Source organism: Eumetopias jubatus, unplaced genomic scaffold (genome assembly GCF_037043125.1).
Source record: "Eumetopias jubatus isolate StellerSeaLion01/CBP00866 unplaced genomic scaffold, mEumJub1_p1.0 scaffold_9, whole genome shotgun sequence".
Lineage (NCBI taxonomy): Eukaryota > Metazoa > Chordata > Mammalia > Carnivora > Otariidae > Eumetopias > Eumetopias jubatus.
Window position 1 is genome coordinate 38,574,847 of NW_028274815.1, and position 22,723 is coordinate 38,597,569.

General features: G+C 42.0%; 1 protein-coding gene across 1 annotated transcript in view; it reads left to right on the forward strand.

Annotated features, from left to right (window-relative positions):
* Nucleotides 1-17,878, forward strand: part of LOC114223447 (immunoglobulin kappa light chain-like) — a 111,081-nt gene extending 93,203 nt beyond the window's left edge. Inside the window, exons 3-4 of the mRNA XM_088026427.1 lie at nucleotides 14,148-14,185; nucleotides 17,355-17,878. Of these exons, the coding sequence (XP_087882553.1) occupies nucleotides 14,148-14,185; nucleotides 17,355-17,689 (373 nt within the window). The 3' untranslated portion in view covers nucleotides 17,690-17,878. The remainder of the gene's footprint in view (nucleotides 1-14,147; nucleotides 14,186-17,354) is intronic.
* The last annotated feature ends 4,845 nt before the right edge of the window (nucleotides 17,879-22,723 follow it).

The window sequence follows — 22,723 nt, forward strand, 5'->3', positions numbered from 1 at the left end:
TTCCACCACATGAGGACACAGCGAAACAACATCCATGGAATAAGTAGGACCTCATCAGACACTGAATCCGCCGGCACCTTGACCTTAGACTTCCAAGCCTCCAGAACTGTGAGAACTACATTTCTGTTGTAGATAAACTGCCCGCCCCAGGATGCCTGGGTGGCCAGTCGGTGAAGCGTCTGCCTTCGGCTCAGGTCATGATTCCAGGGTCCTGGGATTGAGCCCCGCGTCGGGCTCCCTGCTCAGGGGGTAGCCTGCTGCTCCCTCTGCCTGAAGCTCCCCCCTGCTTGCGCTTTCTCTCTCTCTCTGACAAATAAATAAATAAAATCTTTAAAAAAAATAAAGTAAACTGCCCGCCCTGTGTTGTGTTAGAGCAGCCCAAGGAAGAACGGACTAAGACAAAGGGGGAAGAATGCCTTGCTGCTGTTCCAGGCTCCCTGTGTGCTCTCCACTAGCACTGGGGGATGGACATCCTTGTCACCTCACCACGCAGCAGGGATGAGAGTCCTGGCTCCCCACTAAGGCCTCTCAGACACCATCCCCACAGGCGGTTGGGCGCCTCCTTACAGCCTGGTAAGGGTAGCCAGCTGGGCTCCCCACTTGGCCTTTACTGGCATAGGCGAAGGTGGGACCACAATCCTTTCTGTGATATTTGGCTGTCTCTGTGGTCATCATCTAAATGTTTTGTTCTTCTAGGCTCCCCTTCTAGTCCTTCTGTCCAGAGAGCCAGCATCCATCTATGTCCATTTTGTGTTGCTGGGTTACAAACTGCTCCAGCACCAGGTCTGTGATTTACAAGACAAAAAGAAAAGCCAGGCAGTTTCCTGTCATTCTTCGGGTCCCACAGTCCCTTCATGGTCTCTCCACCTGTATGAGTGTCCCAGGGCCGCCACAACAAGCGTCACATACGGGTGACTGGAACAACAGAAATGTCTCCTCTCATAGTTCTGGACTTACTCGTTTTGATGCAGCTGTAAATGAGACTGTTTTTTTTAATTTCTCTTTCTGACAGATCATTATGAGTGTATAGCAACACAACTGATTTTTGTATATTGATTTTGTTTCCTGCAACTTTACCAAGTTCGCTTATTAGTTCTAAGAGTTTTTTGGTGGAGTCTTTAGGATTTTCTATGTCTAAGACCATGTCATTTGCAAATAGAGACAATTTTACTTTTTCTTTTCCAATTAGGAAATTGGAATAAATCCCATTTGACCATGGTGCATGATGATTTTAATGCACTGTGGAATTCAGTTTACTAATATGTTGTTGAGGATTTCTGTATCTGTGTTCATCAGGGATATTGGTCTGTAATTTTCTCTTCTTGCAACGTCCTTGTCTGGTTTTGGCATGAGGGTAATGCTGGCCTCATAAAATGAGTATGAAAATATTCCCTCCTCTTCTATTTTTTGGAAGAGTTTGGAAAGACTGGGTATCAATTCTTCTTTAATTATGTGGCGGAATTCACCAGTGAATCCATCTGATCCTGAACATTTCTTTCTCAGTTCCATATGGTTTCTGACTCAAGAGTATATGCACTTTTCTTCTTGGTCTATGCATCCAGTGCCTATTGCTATTTCCCTATAGATTATCCTTCCTGTTGATCTCCAGCACTTTCTTCCCTCTGCTTGAGCAGGGATAACCTAACTGGAGCACATGGGCTCATACAGAGCAGCACCTGCAAACCAGCTGGACAACCCCCTTTACTCCAATCATCTGTCCTGATGCCAACACTATGAGAAGGAGTCAAGTCCCAAGTCCCGTGGGAAGACATAATAGTCAGCAGTAATCTCTCAGGCTAGAACAGAAGAGACCTGTCTAGAAGGAAGGACTTTCTGTATTTATCATCTTCTTTCTGTGTGATTATTCCATGTGAGTCTCAATGCTACATTTTGTCTCCCACCTTAGTCACTGTCTTACTGCTCTGGGAGATATAAATAGGCCGTGGCACCTTTTGGAATGAAGCTCACGTGACACGGAGCAGGAGAGACTCCAAACCCATCTAGAAAATATTTCATAAGATATCTAGTTCTCCATCTTCTTCAGGGATCGATACATACCATCATATCTTTTGTCATATCTCATGGGCTCACATTATGTTACTGCCATCTGCATAATACTGGACCGCTGCAATACCAGCCTGGAGTTTTTTTTGTTTTTGTTTTTGTTTTTTTAAAAAAAAGGGAGGGAAGAAGGGAGGGAGGGAAAGACATTTGTTGATGAATCCATAAAAATTCTAATTTTTTCCTAATTAAATTATATATCCAAGTAGCTTCAATGTGATATATTCTCAAGCACACATATTTATCAAATTCAATTCAAAAGAGCAATCATTGAATACTCAGTATCAAGACACAATGGAGAATACCGAACTACCTGGATGAGGTCACTTGCCTGAAGTTGTTTAGTCTCTAGCAGAAAGATTAGAATCTGATTACAAAATCCCATGAAACAAGGCAGGATGTGGGAAGTATGGTAAATCACATTACCAAAGGAATTGCATGACCCACTTGGAGAGTTTGTGTTCACGCAATTTTCACTCTCTCCTTAAATGGCCATGGACTCCTTGGCAGCAATGGAGAACTTTATTATGTATAAAGCTCCTCATCCCCAAAGCTTCCACATTAGTCTGGGTCCAGCCCAATTCAGTGGCAGTGGGGGATTCTGAGATTGATTTTTCTTTCATAATCAGTAGTCTTGTAATTCACGACAGAAGCCTTATGCTGAAGATGGTCTCTGTCAGCCTGGGTGTCTCAGGGACAGCATGAAAGAGAACCTACCCTCTGCTGTCAGAAGTTTATACAAGTGAAAAATAAATTTCTAATACATTAAATTGTTCAAGCTTGGGAGCATATCCATTAGAGTAGCTATTATTGCCCTTAATTAATACACTCACCAGCCTAAAGATTATTCTTGCACCAACTGGAAGCGTTCTGCAGATTGGCTGCATCAGCCCCATTTAGTGAAAATCACTGGACTGGTTCCTGGAAGGCAAAGGTTTAGACCCTGACTGTGTGCCTGCAACCTTAATATCATTAAAAGGGTGCCTTGGTTTCCTCAGTTATAAAAGTCAAATAGTTAACAGCTCTTTCCAGCTTTAAAAAATGGTGTGTGGTATTCTGACTGAGTCCTACAGCTGTTGTCATGCTGAAAAAAGAAACATGTCCGTGTTGCAGTCTTTTCACTGGATTTCAGAAAATGCATTAAAAAGTCCCCTCCGACTTGGACCAGACAGCAACTCTGCAAAGAATTTTCCTGGTCTGCAAGTATTTTGTCAAGCATCTCAGGAAATGTGATGGAGGTGCTTTAATTGGGAGGCAAGACGTCTGGTGCTTCCGCCAACCCAGTCCTTCCCTACCTATGTAGCCTCGAGTGAATCATTTCCTGTCTTAGAGACCCAGTTTTCTCCTGTTTGTTATGAATGGAGCTGGACACAGATTGTCGCTTCCAGTTCCAACAGTCCATGACCTACAAAACCCCTCCAAGGAAGCACCGAGTCTATTTTCTATTCATTCTAACAGGGTTTCAGGGTCAGCTGTCATGAAGACAATCCCAGTTTAAGGCACCACCGTCAGTTTCCAGGGTTTCAGAAACTACCAAAGACTAGAGGGCATCAGAGCAAAGAGAAAACCGATTCCCCTGACTCCTGAACAATCCTTGTTCATTTCATCCATTTATTCAATAAATATGTAAACGTGTCTGGATGCCAGACATTTGTTAGTCACTGAAAGCACAACGGTGAGTAAGAACTGATCTATAGTCAAAATATCATAATTCACCAGCTTTGGGTTCAAAATACATCGAAGGAACAGAGAACAATGGATATTCCCTTTTAACTGCATCCCTGCCTTTTCTAAGAGCACACTGACCTCACCTCTTGAGGAATTTCTCCTTTCTGATTGGATACAGTCAGGTGAGAATGTCGTGGGGCGCCCTCTTTCCTAGCCCAGGGGTGAGCACCTGACTCCAGCGAGGCCTAACAAGCTTCGCTGCTCGCTGAATCTTGAGGAAATGGACACAGTAGACTGAAAGCATTTCATTCCATTTAATAATAGCAACCTGACCAGACTGTTTCTACTATACGAACATTCATGAGTGTGAACATAAATTAGAGGCTTGGAGGCACTGCCCTGCCAGTGACATTCATGATGTCAGATATGATTTGACCCTCCCCGCCTCTCGGACTACCACCACCACTCTCAGCCTCTCTCTCAGCCCCTACTGATCCCTGAGTCCCAAGGGAAAGGCCCCTCCTTGAGTCCCAAGACCTACCCATCTCCTGTGCTGAGGCAAACTGGCAGTCACCGTACCCACTGCCTTGATCCCATGGCTCCCAGAAGATATTCACAAAAACAAATGAATCTCATATGAGTATATTTCCACAGTCTAGGATCTTCAGTCTTACAATTGGTTGTTGTTATGTGTCACTTACCATGTTGGATTTTGTCCCTGGAAGTGCTCTTTCCTCTAATTCAGTGTTTCTGACATTACATATCGTTCCTCCTCCTGTCAGCACTTGCCTGACACGTCTTCCTCCTTTGCATTTGTTCTTCCAGTCATTTTATGTATTTGTTTGAGCTGCATCTCATGTAAGCGGCATACGTATGGCTGGATTTGTGTGTTTTTATTCACTCTTCTTTGTCCTTCCATTGTGAAATTTTTCCATTTATATTTTTAAGGTATAAGTTTTTTAAAAAGTTAAGACACAGTTATCATGCATATATATTATGAACACGTGTCAAAGATTCACTTAACTTATTAATGACAAAACCAGATGATAAAGCTGGTCCAAAGGAAGACATATGTCTACATGTCTACACACACACACACACACACACACACACACACACACACACACCCCTTTCACTGCCACTGCCAGAATAAGATCACTAAGATCTAACTGGTTAATGTCTTTAAGACCTATAAGCATTAGAGCTGTCTCCTCAGACAAACATAATTTATATCATTTTCATGACATCAGTTTTCTCTAGGTTAACATCCAACCTTTTGAAATCTAGTTTTTAATCAGTTGTAATTAGTCAGCTGTATTTAGAAAAGTAAAAAACTTTCTCTAGCAAGTCAAATAACCCTAAAAGGATATGTAGTGTTAAAGAAATAATTACTCAAGACACTGGTTGAAGAAAAGTAAGGCCGACTTAGTTAGGACCATCAAGATAATGTGGAGGGACCCCTGCAAGGAGGTTCTGCAGTGGAAGGGAGAGATTGGGCCCCACTCCAAGACAAGGAGAAGTGGGAATTTATAGCCAGGTAGCAAGGTGGGGGTCAGTGGATGGAAAATGACTAAGAGAAAACACCCTGTTCAAGGGAGGATCTGGTTAAACTGACCTAACAGGATTCTTGCTGAAGGCAAGCCAGGGTGATCAGACATCACCTGGGGACAGTGAAGGCTGAGGAAGCCCATCAGATGTTGACTGCGATCAGATATCAAGAAAGGGGATTCTGGTAAAACTGATTTAGCAGGATTCTTGCTAAAATTGGACAATGCAAAGATGAACACAAAATTCCGAGCCCACTTGAGAAGAGAGTTCAGAGGAGCCCGAGTGGAGTTTGGTCAAGGAGAGAATCTTTATCAATAGTCGTCTTTTTGCCTCATTTACAAATTCTGAATAACTTAACAGCATTTATTATAGTTTGTGACTATTCTATTTGGATTCAGTCTTTCCATCTTATTTTATATTTCTATTTATCTAATACTTTCTTTGTGATTTTTTTATTTCCTTTTCCTGAATTTTGCTAGATTGGTTTAATTTTCTTAGTCCATTTTTCTTTTCCTTCTAGTGGCCTGGGAGAATTTTTTTTTTTTAAAGATTTTATTTATTTATTTGAAAGAGAGAGAATGAGAGATAGAAAGCACAAGAGGGAAGAGGGTCAAAGGGAGAAGCAGACTCCCTGCTGAGCAGGGAGCCCGATGTGGGACTCGATCCCGGGACTCCAGGATCATGACCTGAGCCGAAGGCAGTCGCTTAACCAACTGAGCCACCCAGGCGCCCGGCCTGGGAGAATTTTTTATCCCATTGCTTTGGAATGCCTGTAACTTTATCCCTTTTTATTTCCATCACTATTCCCATGGCCTGAAGGGTGGGTGCAAGCTCAGTGGAGGCCGCCCAGGGGGTTAGTCCCCCTTGGGCAGCGTACCCTTCCCACCCCCAGACCCAGTCCCTGATAGCTCGGAAGTATGTGTTTTCCAGGGCTTTGTGAGGAAGACTAGTACTGGCTGTGTCAAGGACCCCTCCTATTTTTGCAATGGAATGGAAGATTCTAGATTTCAGTGTCTCAAAATTTAAATCTTAAAAAAAAAAATAAATCTTTGTGGTTTTCCGCAAATGTTTTTTTTTTCTAATAGGCCCCTTCATGATTCTCCAACCACAAAATTAATTTATTCTCATTTTTATATTTCTTCTGTCATTGCAAGGGGGATTTTGAGCGAGTGATGGACATATCCATTATATTTAACTTAAAATTTCCATTATTCCTTATTTCATTCAGTTGGGTTTCCATATTGATATTTGTGTGTGTTTGTTTTCCTATAGGCCTGACCTCTTCCCATCCCTCTGTCTTGTTTGGAACTCTAGGTATCAGCCAGGATAATCAGGACGCTGGGGGCAGGAGGGGGAGGGGAGCACGATGGAGAAGGGAGTGATCTGTGCTTCCCCCCCTTTTTTTTTAAGATTATTTGTTTATTTGACGGAGAGAGAGTGAGCACCAGCAGGGAGAGCAGCAGACAGAGGGAGAAGCAGGCTCCTTGCTGAGCAGGGACCCCGATGCGGGGCTCGATCCGTGACCTGAGCCGAAAGCAGACGCTTAACAACTGATCCACCCAGGCGCCCCTGTGCTTCCTCTTTCACCGGCACCAGACTAATAACCCTTAAATGTATATGCTGATTAGGATGGGAGGGAGAGCCAAGAGCCAGCTTAGTTTAATCCCATTTATTTTTTAATTTTTTATTTAAATTCAATTTAATTAACATATACTGTATTATTAGTTTCAGAGGCAGAATTGAGTGATTCATCAGTTGCATAGAACACCCAGTGCTCATTACTTCAAGTGCCCTCCTTAATGTCCATCACCCAGTTCTCCTATCCCCCAACCCCCTCCCCTCCAGCAACCCTCAGTTGTTCCCTGTAGTTAAGAGTCTCTTTTGGGTTGCCGCCCTCTCTGTTTTCATCTTATTTTATTTTTCCTTCCCTTCCCCTATGTTCATCTGTTTTGTTTCTTAAATTCCACATATGAGTGAAATCATATGGTATTTGTCTTTCTCTGACTTATTTCGCTTAGCATAATACTCTCTAGTTCCATCCATGTCATTGCAAATGGCAAGATTTCATTCTTTTAGATGGCTCAGTAATATTCCTGTGTGTGCGTGCGTGTGTGTGTGTGTGTGTGTGTGTGTGTCTCACATCTTTATCCATTCATCTATTGATGGACATCTGGGCTCTTTCCATAGTTTGGCTATTGTAGACATTGCTGCTATAAACATTGGGGTGCCCCTTCAGATCACTATGTTTGTATTCTTTGGATAAATATGTAGTAGTGCAATTGCTGGGTCACAGGGTAGCTCTATTTTTAACCTTTTGTGCAACCTCCATACTGTTTTCCAGAGTGGCTGCACCCGTTTGCATTCCCACCAACAGTGTAAGGGAGTTCTCCTTTCTCTGCATCCTGGTCAACATCTTTTGTTTCCTGAGTTGTTAATTTTAGCCATTCTGACTGGTGTGAGATGGTATCTCACTGTGGTTTTGATCTGTAATTTCCCTGATGCCGTGATGTTGAGAATTTTTTCATGTGTCTTTTGGCCATTTGTATGTCTTCTTTGTAGAAATGTCTGTTCATGTCTTCTGTCCATTTCTTGACTAGATTTTTTGTTTTTTGGGTATTGAGTTTGATAAGTTCTTTATAGATCTCAAAGGAGCCAATTAAAGGAGGATCCAAGTTAAGATGATGGATTAAACACATACATTCCATCACAATACCTCCTTGTTAAAAAAAAAATCTAAAATACAAAAAAGATTTTTAAGAATATTTTAAAGAAAGCAACACACACAGGAAGAATAGGGCAGGAGGCAGGAGCAGCACAATATTAGGTCAAGTGGTAACTAAGTGACCTACGGAGCTGAACAGAGGAGCTAATGGGAACAGAAAGCAGAGATCAGAATCCTTCTGGATGGGATCAGGATTATACATGTTGAAGGCATGAGGCAGTGTTGGACAGTGGGCAGGAGAGATCTGAGCCCAGGTCCTTACCCAGGATGAACAAGAGTGGGTGGGGGGTGGGGGATAGGGGCACTCAGGGCTAGGTCCTGAGCCAGGAGGGAGAAGAGAAGAGTGCCCATGAGGGACCTGAAGATTTGACAACAGAGAAGAAAAAAAAGTATGAAGCAACAAGCCTGAATTCATTAATTTTACAACTGCATCCAGAGCTAGCCCATTCACAGCAGTTGTCCATGATGCGTTTCTCGGTGGTAGGTTGAGAGAGGACACGAGGCTAGGGTTAGATGCCAAGGGGACAAACAAAGGGGGGCAGGGAACTCCAGAGCAGAATTCAAGGGACTCATCACTTGTGTATAACCAACCAGAAACCGTAACACTTGATATGTAAATCTGGGTGGCTAAGCCTCTCCAAGGGTAATAAACCCCAGGACTAGTACTGTTTTCTCTTTCACTCTAGATAGTCAGAGAATACCTGCAGCCTGAATGTCTTCTTGGAAACATGATAAGCATCTATATTTTCCAGAGCTGGTCCAAAATCTTGGGTCATGTTTATGGCACAAACATGTGCATATGTTTGGGCAAAGGACTTTGCTTCTCTCAGCACCTCTTTCTTCGGAGATGAGTGGAAACAGACACAGCTCCAAAGCCGCAAGGAAGCAGCAATTTCTCAAGTGACCTCCTCTGTCTCCCTTCCTCTCAGCTATGCAGCCAGCTTTACCCCTTAGGAATTCAGGACAGATATCAGTTTGTGGCACTCCAGCTGAAAGACTGGCAATTGATCAAGTTCTAGGCACCACTAAATGTGGACTCCAGAATTTTGTCTTCACCTTGTGGGATATCAGCTTAAATCAAGTACAAATGACAGCCATTACAATCCTATCGAGGAGTCAAGCCAAAGTAAAGAGAATCACCTACCTTGGACTCTACTGTGATTGATGAGCTAGAAAAAATAGTGAACCACAGACTTCAAGATGGATTATCAGACACAAATATTCCAGAGCCAGGTAAGTTTCCTTCCTCCTCTCTCCTTCCCTCCTCTCTCTCTCTCTCTTCCACAGTTTAGAATTTATTCTAAGATTCTAACTTTGCTGGGGGCCAAATGGGAAACAGCTTCATTATGAGTTTGTTGGAATGCTCACACAAATTTCTATTTCCTTCACTCTTATATACAAACCCAAGAACCTCTCAGACTAGTTTATTGGCACTTTGCCTTTCCTCAGTAAAATCAGTATTATCAAGGCCCATCATGGACATTTTGTAAATAGTAGATCCTAACAGAACTTCACAGATGCTTCAAAGACAACGTTTGCCTTCGAATAATAAACCATACACATATTAAGGATCTCAACCATTTCTCAGTGATCCATGTTATGTTACATCAACACAGACATTCTTATTGATCACTACTGTATGTGATCAATAAAATAGTTTTTGCCACAATGGTTCTTTTTTTTTAAGATTTTATTTATTTATTTGAGAGAGAGAGAGAGACAGCAAGAGAGGGACCACAAGCAGGGGGAGTGGAAGAGGGAGAAGCAGGCTTCCCGCTGAGCAGGGAGCCCGATGCAGGGCTCCATCTCAGGACCCTGGGATCATGACCTGAGCCAAAAGCAGACACTTAAGGCGCCCCATTGCCACAATGGTTCTTATAAGCACTTTTTATTGGTAGCAAATACTCTCTTAGTACAATCATTCAGCTGTACTCCTCATATTGGACCCCAATTTCACATTATTCAATGAAGAACATAATGCCATGTCATCATTATCATTCCCATTTTCCAGCCCCTACATCACCTCTATATCTCCTATGATTGTAAGAGTATCTCCTATGCAGAACCAGGAAAACAACCTTTTTTGCATTCTCAATCTAAAGATTATAGAAAAATGTTTAATTGACAAAGAAAACTCATGCATGTGTGTATATCATTTAAAACTGTATTTGTACATGGTACATAAATACTGAGAATTCTAGCAGGCAAAGCCAGAGTTTACTCTTTAACAAAACTGATGTAGTCTTATTGATCTTGAAAACCACAAAATTAATGTATTCACCTAATTTTTAAAAATCAGATAATCTACAATATACAAAAGGGGAGAAAGTGTCACTGCTCTCCTCTTCCCAAATAACACACCTCTGTAAGCCCAGGAGATAACTAGTGTGTACAGTTCATTGTATTTCCTTCAGGAATTACCCTGTATTTCAATCCATATATATCCATTACAATAGAATCAGAATATCATACAAAATATACCATTCCGTGGCCTATATTTTCATGATCACATTCCATGTGACCATATAGAAACCTACTTCATCCTCTTATTGGTTGCTTAGTGTTCCACTGCAAAGCTCTAACATAATTAGTTTAACCAAATTCCCATTGATGAAGATTTCAGTTATTTTCCATTTCTTCAACTTTTAAACAACATTTCAGTGAGCAGTCTTGTATACACATTTGAGCACACTCGTCTACTCATTTCCAAGCCTAGGACAGTCTACGGAGTTTCTTTTTCCTTCCCCCACCCCAGAGTTTTCTGCCATGCATGCTGCTTCCATTGGGTGATTCTACTCCCAGGGCCAACGAAGCGCATGAGCTCTGAGTTCCAACCCCAGCTCTGTCACTCACTGCTGTGGTGAAGTTACTTAAGTCTCAGCATTCAACTTTCCTCATCTACAGTATAGGGAAAATATCAGTTTCTAGTTCCTAGATTTAGGGGGATAATTAAATGTGATGATTCATGTACAATGTCTGACACTTTGTAAGTGCTCAATTAATGTCAAGTACAATGACTGGTATTGCTTGTATCTCTGCAGAGAAAATCACTATATCCTCTTCAGGATCTATGTTGACTATGTCTTCAGTCAACTATTTTGCACACTAAATGTCCACTTGCCAGTTTCTCTCTTCTTTCTACCTCCAAGATTCCTCTCTTTCCTCATATCTGGGGAGATCCACTGCTGATTTTGCTATTAAAGACAATAGCAAAGCTCTCAGTGACAGAATCAAGGACACCTACTACGATTTCTCTTGTAAAACTTACTATTGCAGTGGTCAGTATTAGTCCTTGATTTTTATAACTTATTAGCTCTGGTCCATTTTTGATTTTCAATTATTCATTGTTAGGTGTTTTTTTATTTCTTCATTCTGTAAATGTTTGTTGAACATTTGCCAAGTAAAGATAAGGACTGATCCTCCAAATACTCTTAAGACAATGAAACATCAATTTACAATCCAGTAGGGTAGGAAGAATCTGAGAGCAGGTAAGAACAATTAGGCGTTCTAGATCTGCGTCTGTGCTCTGCAAAGTGGAGTCACTGGCTAGGGGATAATCCAAGAAAAGGTCTCTGGAGTTGAGTTTTGAAAGAATTCATTGTTCACAAGCTAACACAGGTGAGCAAAGGTGTTTCCGAGCAGCGAGAGAGTTTTGGGTTTTTTTTTTTAAGATTTTATTTATTTATTTGACAGAGAGAGACAGAGCGAGAGAGGGAACACAAGCAGGGGGAGTGGGAGAGGGAGAAGCAGGCTTCTACTGAGTAGGGAGCCCGATGTGGGACTCGATCCCAGGACCCTGGGACCATGACCTGAGCCGAAGGCAGACGCTTAACGACTGAGCCACCCAGGCGCCCCCAGAGAGAGTTTTATAAGAGCTGGAAGCCACAGAAGAGCTGTAAGGAATTGAGGATGGTGAGAGGAATGTATGCTGAGCAGGGGGATGGAAGGTTAAGAGGGAAACAAGACTTCAGTAAATGGAGCTGCACTTAAAATGAGATCTTCAGTGTCCTTGATGGGGTTACTGTGGAAACACCATGGCATGCCATGATTCCCTGACAGCTCCAAAGACAGCATGCACTTGGTTCAGCTCATTGAACATGGTGGGCAACAGATGACCAACTAAGTAAAGTCTACTTTCTACTCTATTGATCTTTGTTTTAGGGGCACCTGGGTGGCTCAGTCAGTTGGGTGTCTGGCTCTTGATTTCACCTCAGGTCATGGTCTCAGAGTCTTGAGGTTGTGGGATCAAGCCCCATGCTAGGCTCTGCACTCCTAGCTCGGCACAAAGTCCTCCATCCCCCTCCACTTCTGCCCCTCTCCCCAGCCCCAACCTGGCTCATGCTGTCTTTCTAAATAAATAAAATCTCTATTGGTCTTTTAGTTTCTTGTGTCATCTATAGCTTCATGCCAAAATACCTTTCAAAGCAAAACATGGGCCTTGATCTGATATACATTTAGTCTACCTTTTTTGAAACATCATGGCAGAGGAGAGGTTCAAATAGGAAAATGTTCTTTAATTATTCTTAACTGAGAGAAACTAGAATCCCATAATTACACTGAATGAGGTTTATCATCTGCAACAGCTCCCCCACCCCCAGGAGAAAGTATAAAAAAGTGCAATTTTTATTTTAATTTTTTTTTAAAGATTTTATTTATTTATTTGACAGAGAGAGACACAGCAAGAGAGGGAACACAAGCAGGGGGAGTGGAAGAGTTCGGAGAAGCAGGATTCCCGCTGAGCAGGGAGCCCGATGCGGGGCTCAATCCCAGGATCCTGGGATCATGACCTGGGCCAAAGGCAGACGCTTAAGGACTGAGCCACCCAGGCGCCCAAGAGTGCAATTTTTAAAACTTGTTTGTTTTCTTTGTAATTTCCATTCAGCCCACTTTCCAATCAATCAATCAATCAATCAATAAGAAACAGTCCAGATATGGTAGATTGTTGAAGAAAGGGACCATCAGGCCATAGACATAAATAAATATATCCTCTTCCAGGATTTTAGATCTCACCTAAGGAAACATTCTCTGTCAGGGAAGCCCTAGGCTTTGCATACCTGCTGAGGAAAGAGTGAAGCTTCAGCAGCCGACCCAGGGCTTGGTTCCCCTTCACTGAGAAGGGTTTTTGTACAGTGACACAATGGGGAGCTGTCACTGTGGTATACGTTCGGCGCAGGAACCAAGGTGGAAATCAAACGTGAGTAAAATCCAAACCTTCCTTCCTCAGTTGTCTGTGTCTTATGGTCCCCATGCCTGTGACGGGATCTATAGAAGCAGATGTTTTGAAACCAGGCTCTGACATCCTCTGGGACAAAGATAAAATCTGTAAGCAAACTGGAAAATTGGTTGCACGTTTTCCATGAAGAACAAAATTCAGTCAATGAGTGAGATAAACTCATCTGAATTATAGTTTCAGAAATGTACTGGCAAGCATAAAGGAGAGTCTTGCTTGATTGTCAGAAAAGGAAACTCAGTTTTTGTATAGGAGGGAAGTTAGGAGGAATTACTGTGTGTACACGTTCGGCCAGGGGACGAAGCTGGAGATAAAACTTAAGTATTTTTTTCAACCAATTCTTCACTGTTTCTAAGTGGTTTGCTGCTTTTCTCCCCCCTGCCTTTTCATGTGTTCTAATTAGTTACATGCCAGGGATAAAACAAATTTCATTCCCAGATTAGGTACAGAGAAGGGAAAATTGTTCCACTGGAGGCTAGCTGAGGGCTAATTTTTAAGATTTCCAAATCAAAACAGGGTAACAGGAGAGAGAGGCTTGCTACCTTTTCAGGGAGGGTTTTTGTAGAGATGGAGGTTAAGGGAAATCACTGTGGTTTTTCGGCCAAGGGACCAGACTGGAGATCAAACGTAAGTACATTTTTGCTCAATTCTTTGTGAAGTTTTTGTCCTGTTGTATCATTTGTTCAAGTTTGTGACATTTTGGTAAAATGAGCCGTTCCTGGTGACCCGAAAGTAAATAGCAGAAAACAGCCAACTTTACAGCTAAGCAAACAAGTTGTTGAGTTTGTGATGAGAATAGGCTTTGTGGGGGGGAATGGGAGAGGAATAGCTGGATTTTTCTCTGAATTGGCCTTTCTTCTATGATTGGCATTAGAAGAAGGTTTTTGTTAAGGAGTAAGTGTCAGAGCCCTCACTGTGGCTCACGTTCGGCCAGGGGACCAAGGTGGAGCTCAAACGTAAGTACACTTTTCTAGTCCTTCTTCTTGTCGAGTTGTGAAATTTGGGGGTTTTCATGTGTGGGATGTGAGTTGAGGTCAATTCCGAAGAGAATGGGATTCTTCTGAAAATCAAATGAGTAAGGTACTGAAAATCAGTTTGTCTCAAGGAAGAGTGAAGAGCTAGTTAGTTGACATGGCATCTAAATTGCCAGATTTTCTCTGTATCCGTCAATCTAATGAGCTTAGCAGCAAATAGAGGTTTTTGCTGAGGGGAAAGCAATTAAACTAATACAGTGGGCCACCTTTGGCCCAGGGACACGTCTGGAGAGCAAACGTAAGTAATTTTTCTCTATTGCTTGTTGAAATCTGGGTCTAAATGCCAGTACTGACTTTTAGAGGCTTAAGGTTGAATTTTGTGCAGATGAGTACATAAGACTATTTCACATTTATCACCAATTTCCGAAGTTAAACTCAGCTGCAAAAACGGATTTGTAGACAAAAAGATTAATTTAATCTAAATTGCAAGATTCAAAAGGAAAAAAATTAGTATAGTATGAAAAAGAAACTTTGGAGCTCAAGAGAAAAAGCAAACTAATTTTTATTGAGTTTTGCCAAATGTTATATTGATTTTTGCTCATTATGTATGATACGGAAGAGAAATTTCTTGGTCTACTTTCTCTCCTCTGATAAGTTATTTTATAAGATAACAATTTAAATCAATAGAATGCATGAAAAGTAAGAAGTTAGAAAAGTATACTTGTTTGCTGTGTAAAAGATACAGTTTAATTGAGAACCAGCAGCAATGTCATCTTTAGAGTCTAAAATGAGTGATAAACTGTCAATATTCAGAAATTCTACAGAGATTCTATATCGTGAGAGATACCGCCTTTTTAAAAATCCAATTTCTACATTAGACTAACTGTGAAATGATTTCTTACCATATATGGTGAAAAGATGATGGTTGTCGCCAAAACCTCCATTTTTAAGAAATTCGTTTAAATGAAGCAAAATAAAATAATTGCATGTTTTAAATGCCCACGGACTTGTAGGAAAATACTAAATAGTTTAGTGAGTGTGTTCTTGTATTATCCTGGTTATTACTCGGCCATTTTTTTATACCGCCAAAGAGGCCACGGCACGGCTTGCGTGGTCTGTAGGCCTCATGGCAGTCTTTCGTTATGACTGAATGACTTTCGTGACCTGGCCACAGAGTCCATGTGGCAGTGCGCCTAACAGCTAGAGGCCACAGCCTGTTCCACTCTGCTGTGGCGGCTTTTCCAACACAGTGGTACAAGTCACGGCGCTAACAGAAAAGAACAGAAATGTGGCAGGCGCTGAGCTAATGTGGAAAAAACAGGGAGAAGTCTGATTTATCAGAGATTTCAGAACTAAAATTCACATTCATTAGTATATCCCCTTATTGAAAATTTTTTTATAAAAAACTTAAAGCTACTTTTTTTCAATGACATGAAACCATTTCAATCTCCTCTTATCAAATGTATTTAAATAACAAAAGCGCAATCTAAAAGAAAGAAATATATGTAACTCCTTCAGGGTAAAGTCCCAACCAGCGAAAATCTAATTTAAGGCCATCTGGCCACTCTGGTTTTGATCAATCAACTTTCTACTGAGTTCACATTAAACACCGTTAGAGAAAAGATAAATTTGTGACATGTTTTTGATTTTCAAAAATGTAATGGCTTGGGGAGGATTATAGTTCAGTTGTACAAAATATCTCATCATAGACAAATGCCATTAATAAAAACTTAATAACAGCGTATTTACCAATACCTTCCTTCTGTGATAGAAAATTTTTAATCTGGGTATTTTAATCCCATACCTTCTAAAATAGTTTAGTAATTTTTTGTTGTTTGCTTCAGCTGATTTCAAAAGTGATGTGTAAGAACGATTATTTTTGGTCTGCAACAATTAAATAGGACTATTTTAGGGCTGTTTTAAAACTCTGAAAACTCTTTTAGAGCTATTTAAACTATGTAAGTGTTTTAAACTATTTTAAAACTATCTTAAAGCCTTTTAAAAACTCTTTTACAAATTTTAAACTCCATTAAAAGTTAATAAAATGTCTTATAAGAATTTCCATATCAAATGTACTAACTGTTTAATATTTTAATGCAGGATGGATATTTTAAAGGTGTCAAGGATTTACCCAGATAGGAGTATCTTTATAGAATATGTCCCTCCTTTTTTTCTAGAATCCTTATTATTTTGCTGCCAAAGCTATTTTATAAAATTCTTTGAAAAAAATTAGTAATGAAGTTTCAAAGAGAAAAAAAATATCAAAATATAATAAGTTCAGCATCTTATGTTGAACTGCTTGGTTAATGGAGGTTAACTTTATGAAAACCTGTTCACTTATCTGCAGCGTTCTTCCAGCAAAGGCTTCTTGATATGTTACTGTAGCTCTTGCCCTCTGACCAGCGGGCCTGAATACCCACAGCGGGGATTTCCAGGAGGCCATCTGGCAGGTGCTCAGGGTCAGAACCGAAGCTAGCCAGTTCCTCATAGGCAGGTGGCCAAAGTTACAGTTGGCCCTCCTGGTCTGGTCTGTTATCATCCCACATGATGACAACCTTCAGCCCAGGGCTCTGTCTTCCTTCAAGGCCTTTGTGAGAGGTGGGAGAGTTGCCGGCCTGATCACAGAGGGTGACAGGGCTGCACCCCAACCCAGGCACAGACTCAGGGCTTGGAGCCACTCTTTAAGGTGGGTCTGGCCCTAAGACACTCAAAGAAAACCCAGGAAGGATGAGGCAGCCTGCTATCATTGCACACAGTTCTAGGAGAGGCATGGGGGAAATGATTTGTGTAAGAGGGGCGGGGAGCCAAGACCTGGTCTCGCTTCTCAACTCTGAGGGGCTCAGATGAAATGGCCTTTGTATCTTTGTGTGAACCACTCGTGTTTACTGCAGGAGGCAGTAAGGTGAGGTCAGAAAAGCAAAAAGTTCTTAAAATGGCTGCAAAGATTCAAACGAAACAATTTAAAACTTTCTTAAGAGGTAGGAGCTAGAGAAAAACTCAAGATGGTGGAGATGATATATCTCCCTCATTGCTACACAGGATAAGCTGCTCTGTCTGTCCCTTCCGGGCTCTGGGACTGCCCACAAACAATATACCTAAGTGGAGAACTTCCCTGTTACTTAGAGACCATTCTCTGTGCTTCCTTCCTCAGGGAATGATGCCCAGCCATCCGTCTTTTTGTTCCAACCATCTCCGGACCAGTTACACACAGGCAGTGCCTCTGTCGTGTGCATGCTGAATAGCTTCTATCCCAAAGACGTCAAAGTCCAGTGGAAAGTGGATGGGGCTATCCAAAACACAGGCATCCAGGAAAGTGTCACAGAGCAGGACAGCAAGGACAGCACCTACAGCCTCAGCAGCACCCTGACGATGCCCAGTACAGAGTACCAAAGTCATGACAAGTACTCCTGCGAGGTCACTCACAAGAGCCTGTCCTCCACCCTTGTCAAGAGCTTCCAAAGAAGCGAGTGTCAGAGTGTGGCCTAGCAGGTCCCCCACCTGCCCCTCAGTCCCAGGCTCCCTGACTCCCCCCGTCAGGCCTCCGGCCCTTTCCCCATCAGAGACCCACCCCTTTTGCAGGCCCTTCTCCCCACCTTACTGCCTCCCCTCTTTGGCTTTAATCATGCTAATAATATTTGGGGGGAAATGAATAAATAAAGTGACTCTTTGCACCTATGATTTCCCTCTTCTTCCTGATTATTAATGGTTGTTATACATTGTTTTTCTCCAATTACCCAGCTTATCTTCTAAGGAACTAAATATTGAGCTGCTATGAAATGCACCATCATTTATAAAAATCCTCATCCCCCATTCTACCCTACCCTACAGTCCTCTCTCTACAAGACACTCCTCTGTGAAAGCCATAAACCACCTGTCTTCATATCCCACACCCCTGGGCCATGGCATAAAAGGCCTGCTTCCTCATTTTACCCACCTCCATTGGCCCTCTGTGGCCTTCTAAGGGTGACAGTCTTTATAGTCACATATCTTTTGATCCAGTTGAACTTACCAGGAGAATTTACCGAAAGCAAATTTTTCAAAAGAAAGAAACATCTATCAAGAGTCATTCACTGTAACATTACATAAAATCACAAGACCATGAAAATGATCTAAATGAACAAAGGATAAGGAAATGTTAAAGTCCATTATGGCCCTTCAACTTAATGGAGTATGATGTATCTATCTGCCAAAGACCACACTGAGCGCTTTACACAAACTTAATTTAAGTCTCATTACACTGCAAAGTTAAAAATGTTAATTAAAATGTTGGGCAAGTTCTAGAAAGCTGAGAGAGATTCATACAGTATAACCTAGCAATCTCACTCCTAGATGACTGTGTCTCTGTCCACCAAAAAACCTGTGTAAAAATTTTCAGAGCTGCCTCATTTATAAAAGCCAAATACAAGAAATAATCCACATGCCCACCAATAATAGAATGGGCCACTAAGTTGTAGTATGTTTACACACTGAAATACTATTACAGAAGGAGAATTTTAAAATTATTACCATGCCCACTGGCATAGATGAATCCCAAAAACATGACAATAAGCAAAAGAATAGAGCAGAGGACCACAGGGGAAGGGAGGGAAAACTGAATAGGAAGAAATCAGAGAGGGAGAAAAACCATGAGAGACTCTGGACTCTGGGAAACAAACTGAGGGTTGCAGAAGGGAGGGGGAGAGGGGGATGTGGTAACCAGGTGATGGGTATTAAGGAGGGCACATGTTGGGATGAGCACTGGGTGTTATACGCAAGTAATCAACACTACAACAAAAACTTATGATGTACTATATGCTGGCTAACTGAACACAATAAAAAAATCAATCAATCAATCAATAAGCAAAAGAAACCAAACACAAAAGATATATTCTAGGGGTGTCTGGGTGGCTCAAGTCAGTTAAGCATCTGCCTTCGGCTCAGGTCATGATCCCAGGGTCCTGGGATGGAGTCCTGCATCAGGCTCCCTGCTCAGCGGGGAGCCTGCTTCTCCCTCTGCCTGCCGCTCCCCATGCTTGTGCTCTTTCTCTCTCTCAATCTATCAAATTAAATCTTAAAAAAAAAAGATATTTTTTTTAATTTCAGGTTTTTTTTTTATTATGTTATGTTAGTCACCATACAGTACATCATTAGTTTTTGATGTAGTGTTCCATGATTCGTTATTGGCATATAACACCCAGTGCTCCATGCAGTACGTGCCCTCCTTCATACCCATCACCGGGCTAACCCATCCCCCCCTCCCCTCTAAAACCCTGTTTGTTTCTCAGAGTCCAAAGTCTCTGGGACTATGGTTCATCTCCCGCTCCGATTCCCGCCCCCCATTTTCCCCTTCCTTCTCCTAATGTCCTCCACGCTGTTCCTTATGTTCCACAAATAAGTGAAACCATATGATAATTGACTTTCTCTGCTGGAGTTATTTCACTTAGCATAATCTCCTCCAGTCCCACCCATGTTGATGTAAAAGTTGGGTATTCATCCTTTCTGATGGCTGAGTGATAGTCCATTGTATCTATGGACCACATCTGCTTTATCCATTCATCTGTTGAAGGGCATCTCGGCTCTTTCCACAGTTTGGCTATTGCGGACATTGCTGCTATGAACATTGGGGTACATGTGGCCCTTCTTTCACTACATCTGTGCCTTTGGGGTAAATACCCAGAGGTGCAATTGCTGGGTCATAGGGTACCTCTATTTTTAACTTTTTGAGGGACCTCCATACTGTTTTCCAGAGTGGCTGTACCAACTTGCATTCCCCAACAGTGTAAGAGTGTTCCCCTTTCTCCACAACCTCTCCAACATTTGTTGTTTTTTGACTTGTCAATTCTTGCCATTCTAACTGGTGTAAGGTGGTATCTCAATGTGGTTTTGATTTGAATTTCCCTGATGGCTAATGATGATGAACATTTTTTGTGTCTGTTAGCCATTTGTATGTCTTAAAAAGATATATTCTATATATTTTTTCATTTATATAAAGTTCAAAACCAGTTAAAAATACAATTAGAAATTGGGATGGAGATTACTTTTGAGTGTGGGGTGAGGTAGTGCCTAGCAGGAGACTGGATTGGAAGGGGCTTCTGGAGTTTTGGTAAGTAAGTACCAAAGTGTGCCACTTTGCGGAAATTTGTCAAGCTGTACAATTATAATCTGTGCTCTGTTCTATGTGTGTATATATATGTGTGTGTGTGTGTGTGTGTGTATATATATGTATATATATATGTGTATATATATATATATTACTTCAAAATAAGTTCACATCAAGAAATATCTTACACTCAATTTATAGAGAAGAGAGGCTAAAGAAAGGCTCCCACAGCTGGTCAGTGGTGGGGCCTGGGATCAAATCCCCACCTGCCCAACTCTGCTCTCTGGAAACCTATACAATTCTGCCTTCCAGTGCTCATGGCGCTGCACAGAACAAAGGGCCAAACACACCATCTTCCTGAGGTCTCTTCTCTTTTCATTTTCCCAGAAGGTGCCATTCAGCCAGGGAACCTGTGCTGGGGGGTAGGAGGAGGAGGGTTGTTATAAAAGTGAACAAGGTGGGACCTAATGTTTTAGTAAACTAAATGGGTGGTCAGAGTGGCCACTGGAGGACCTGAAGCTGAATCTCAGAGACAGAAGCCAGGGGCTCTGTGCTCTTTAGCACTACGGTTCAAATCAGCCGTCACCATGAGTCTGGCCAGATGCAGTGGACAAATTATTATACTCTTTTCCCACAGCATTGTTCATCTATAATTGCCTGGGAAAACATGCTCACAAGTCATAACAGAAAGTTTCTTGACTTTTGTGCCTCAGTTTTCTCATCTGAAGGTCTTAGTTGTAAGACTGTTGTAAAAATTAAATGAAATAATTCAAAGGAAGTGCTAAACACCCAACCTGGTGTATACCAAGGGAGGTGCAAGCATTAGTCACCATCATAAGAGTAGCTCCATTTGGCTACCATTTGATTTCTTTCAAGGGGCTCCTTCAACTTATTCCCCAGTCATAATTCTTTTAACCCCAAAGACTTCCCTCTCCCCAACTGGAGTGCTTTAATACCTTTGTTGAAAATCAACCGACCACAAAGTTGGGTCTATTTCTAAGATCTCGATTCCATTCCATGATTTACTGTCCATCCATCCTTATACCAGTAGACACTGCCTTGATTACAGAAGCTTTAGGAGCTCCCTTTTTGGATGTGCTAAGTCTGAGATGCATATTAGACAACCAAGCAGAGATGATAGGTAGACAACTGGATATAAGACCCTGTAATGTGGAAGAGAGAGGTCAGTACTAGAGACATAAGTGTAGTGTCATCACCACACAGATGATGTTAAAAGTCTCTCACAGACTGTGAGACAATACCTAGCAAGCAAGCAGGGATAGAGAAATTCAAGCACTGAGCTGGGAGGCACTCCAACATTAAGAACTTGGTGAGATGAGGAAGAACCAGAAAAGAAGACTGAAAAGGACTGGCCAGAGAAGGAGGAAAATCAGCAGAGTGGTGTTGTCCTGGAATCCAAGAGAGGAAATGTTACAAGGAGGAGAAATTGATCAGTTGTCAACTGTGTCAATTGGAACAAAAATGGACCTCTGGATTTAGAGATATGGGGGTTGCTAGTGAACTTGATAAAAGCAGCGTCTATAGAACGGGAGAGGCAAAATTCTGATCAGGATGGGTTCAAGAGAAAATGGGAGGAAAGAAATTGGAGAGAGTGTGCATGGCTAATTCTTTGGAGGGAAGAACTGGGAAAAGGCAGCATCTGGAAGGAGAAGAGAAATGACAGCCTTTCTGAATGCTAATGTGAATAATCCAGTACAGAGGAAAATATGGTGCTACAGGAGAGACAAGAGAAAAATGCTGGAGTGATGTCCTTGTGTAGGTGAGACAGGGTGGGTGGAGCACAGGGGAGGTGCACCCCTTGCTGGGAACATGGATGGTTCACCCAGGGACAGAGGAGAAGGGAGTGCCCATGCGCACTAACACAGAGAGGTCCTCAAACATGCTGGGAAGTGTTCATGACTTCTCCAATAAATGTGTAGAATTTAGATCATGGAGGTTTAGCAATTCAGGAAGACTTTGTAGACTGGAGTACACAAGTAAAGTCTCTGGGCAGGGGAAGCTAAGAGAAGAAGGAGAAGAGTGAAGTTCACAAGGGAGTCAGTCCCCTTACCATCTGCCACTTCCGCTCCCCTAGGCTCCACGTGCCAACTCATTCCCCAAATTCGTAGAGACCATTGGCATGGGAAAGACCCCCATAGAAACCTCCTGTCTCTCCCCTTAGCTCTTCTCAGCCTTTTTACCCCTCCATTTACCTACCAATCTCTTCTCAGGATTTGAATAGCTCTTACTATCCCTACTGTGTGGTTACTTATCTCTTAAGAGAAGATTCTACCTCCTAACTTTGGAACCTTCTGTATCCCTGAAGTCAGCAAGATTCACTGCATAGAGGAAGAAAAGGGATGATGGTGAGGACAGGGGCAATGGAGCAGGGGAAGCAGAGGAGAGGAGGGTACTGCCATTTGCTAGTACCATCACCTGTA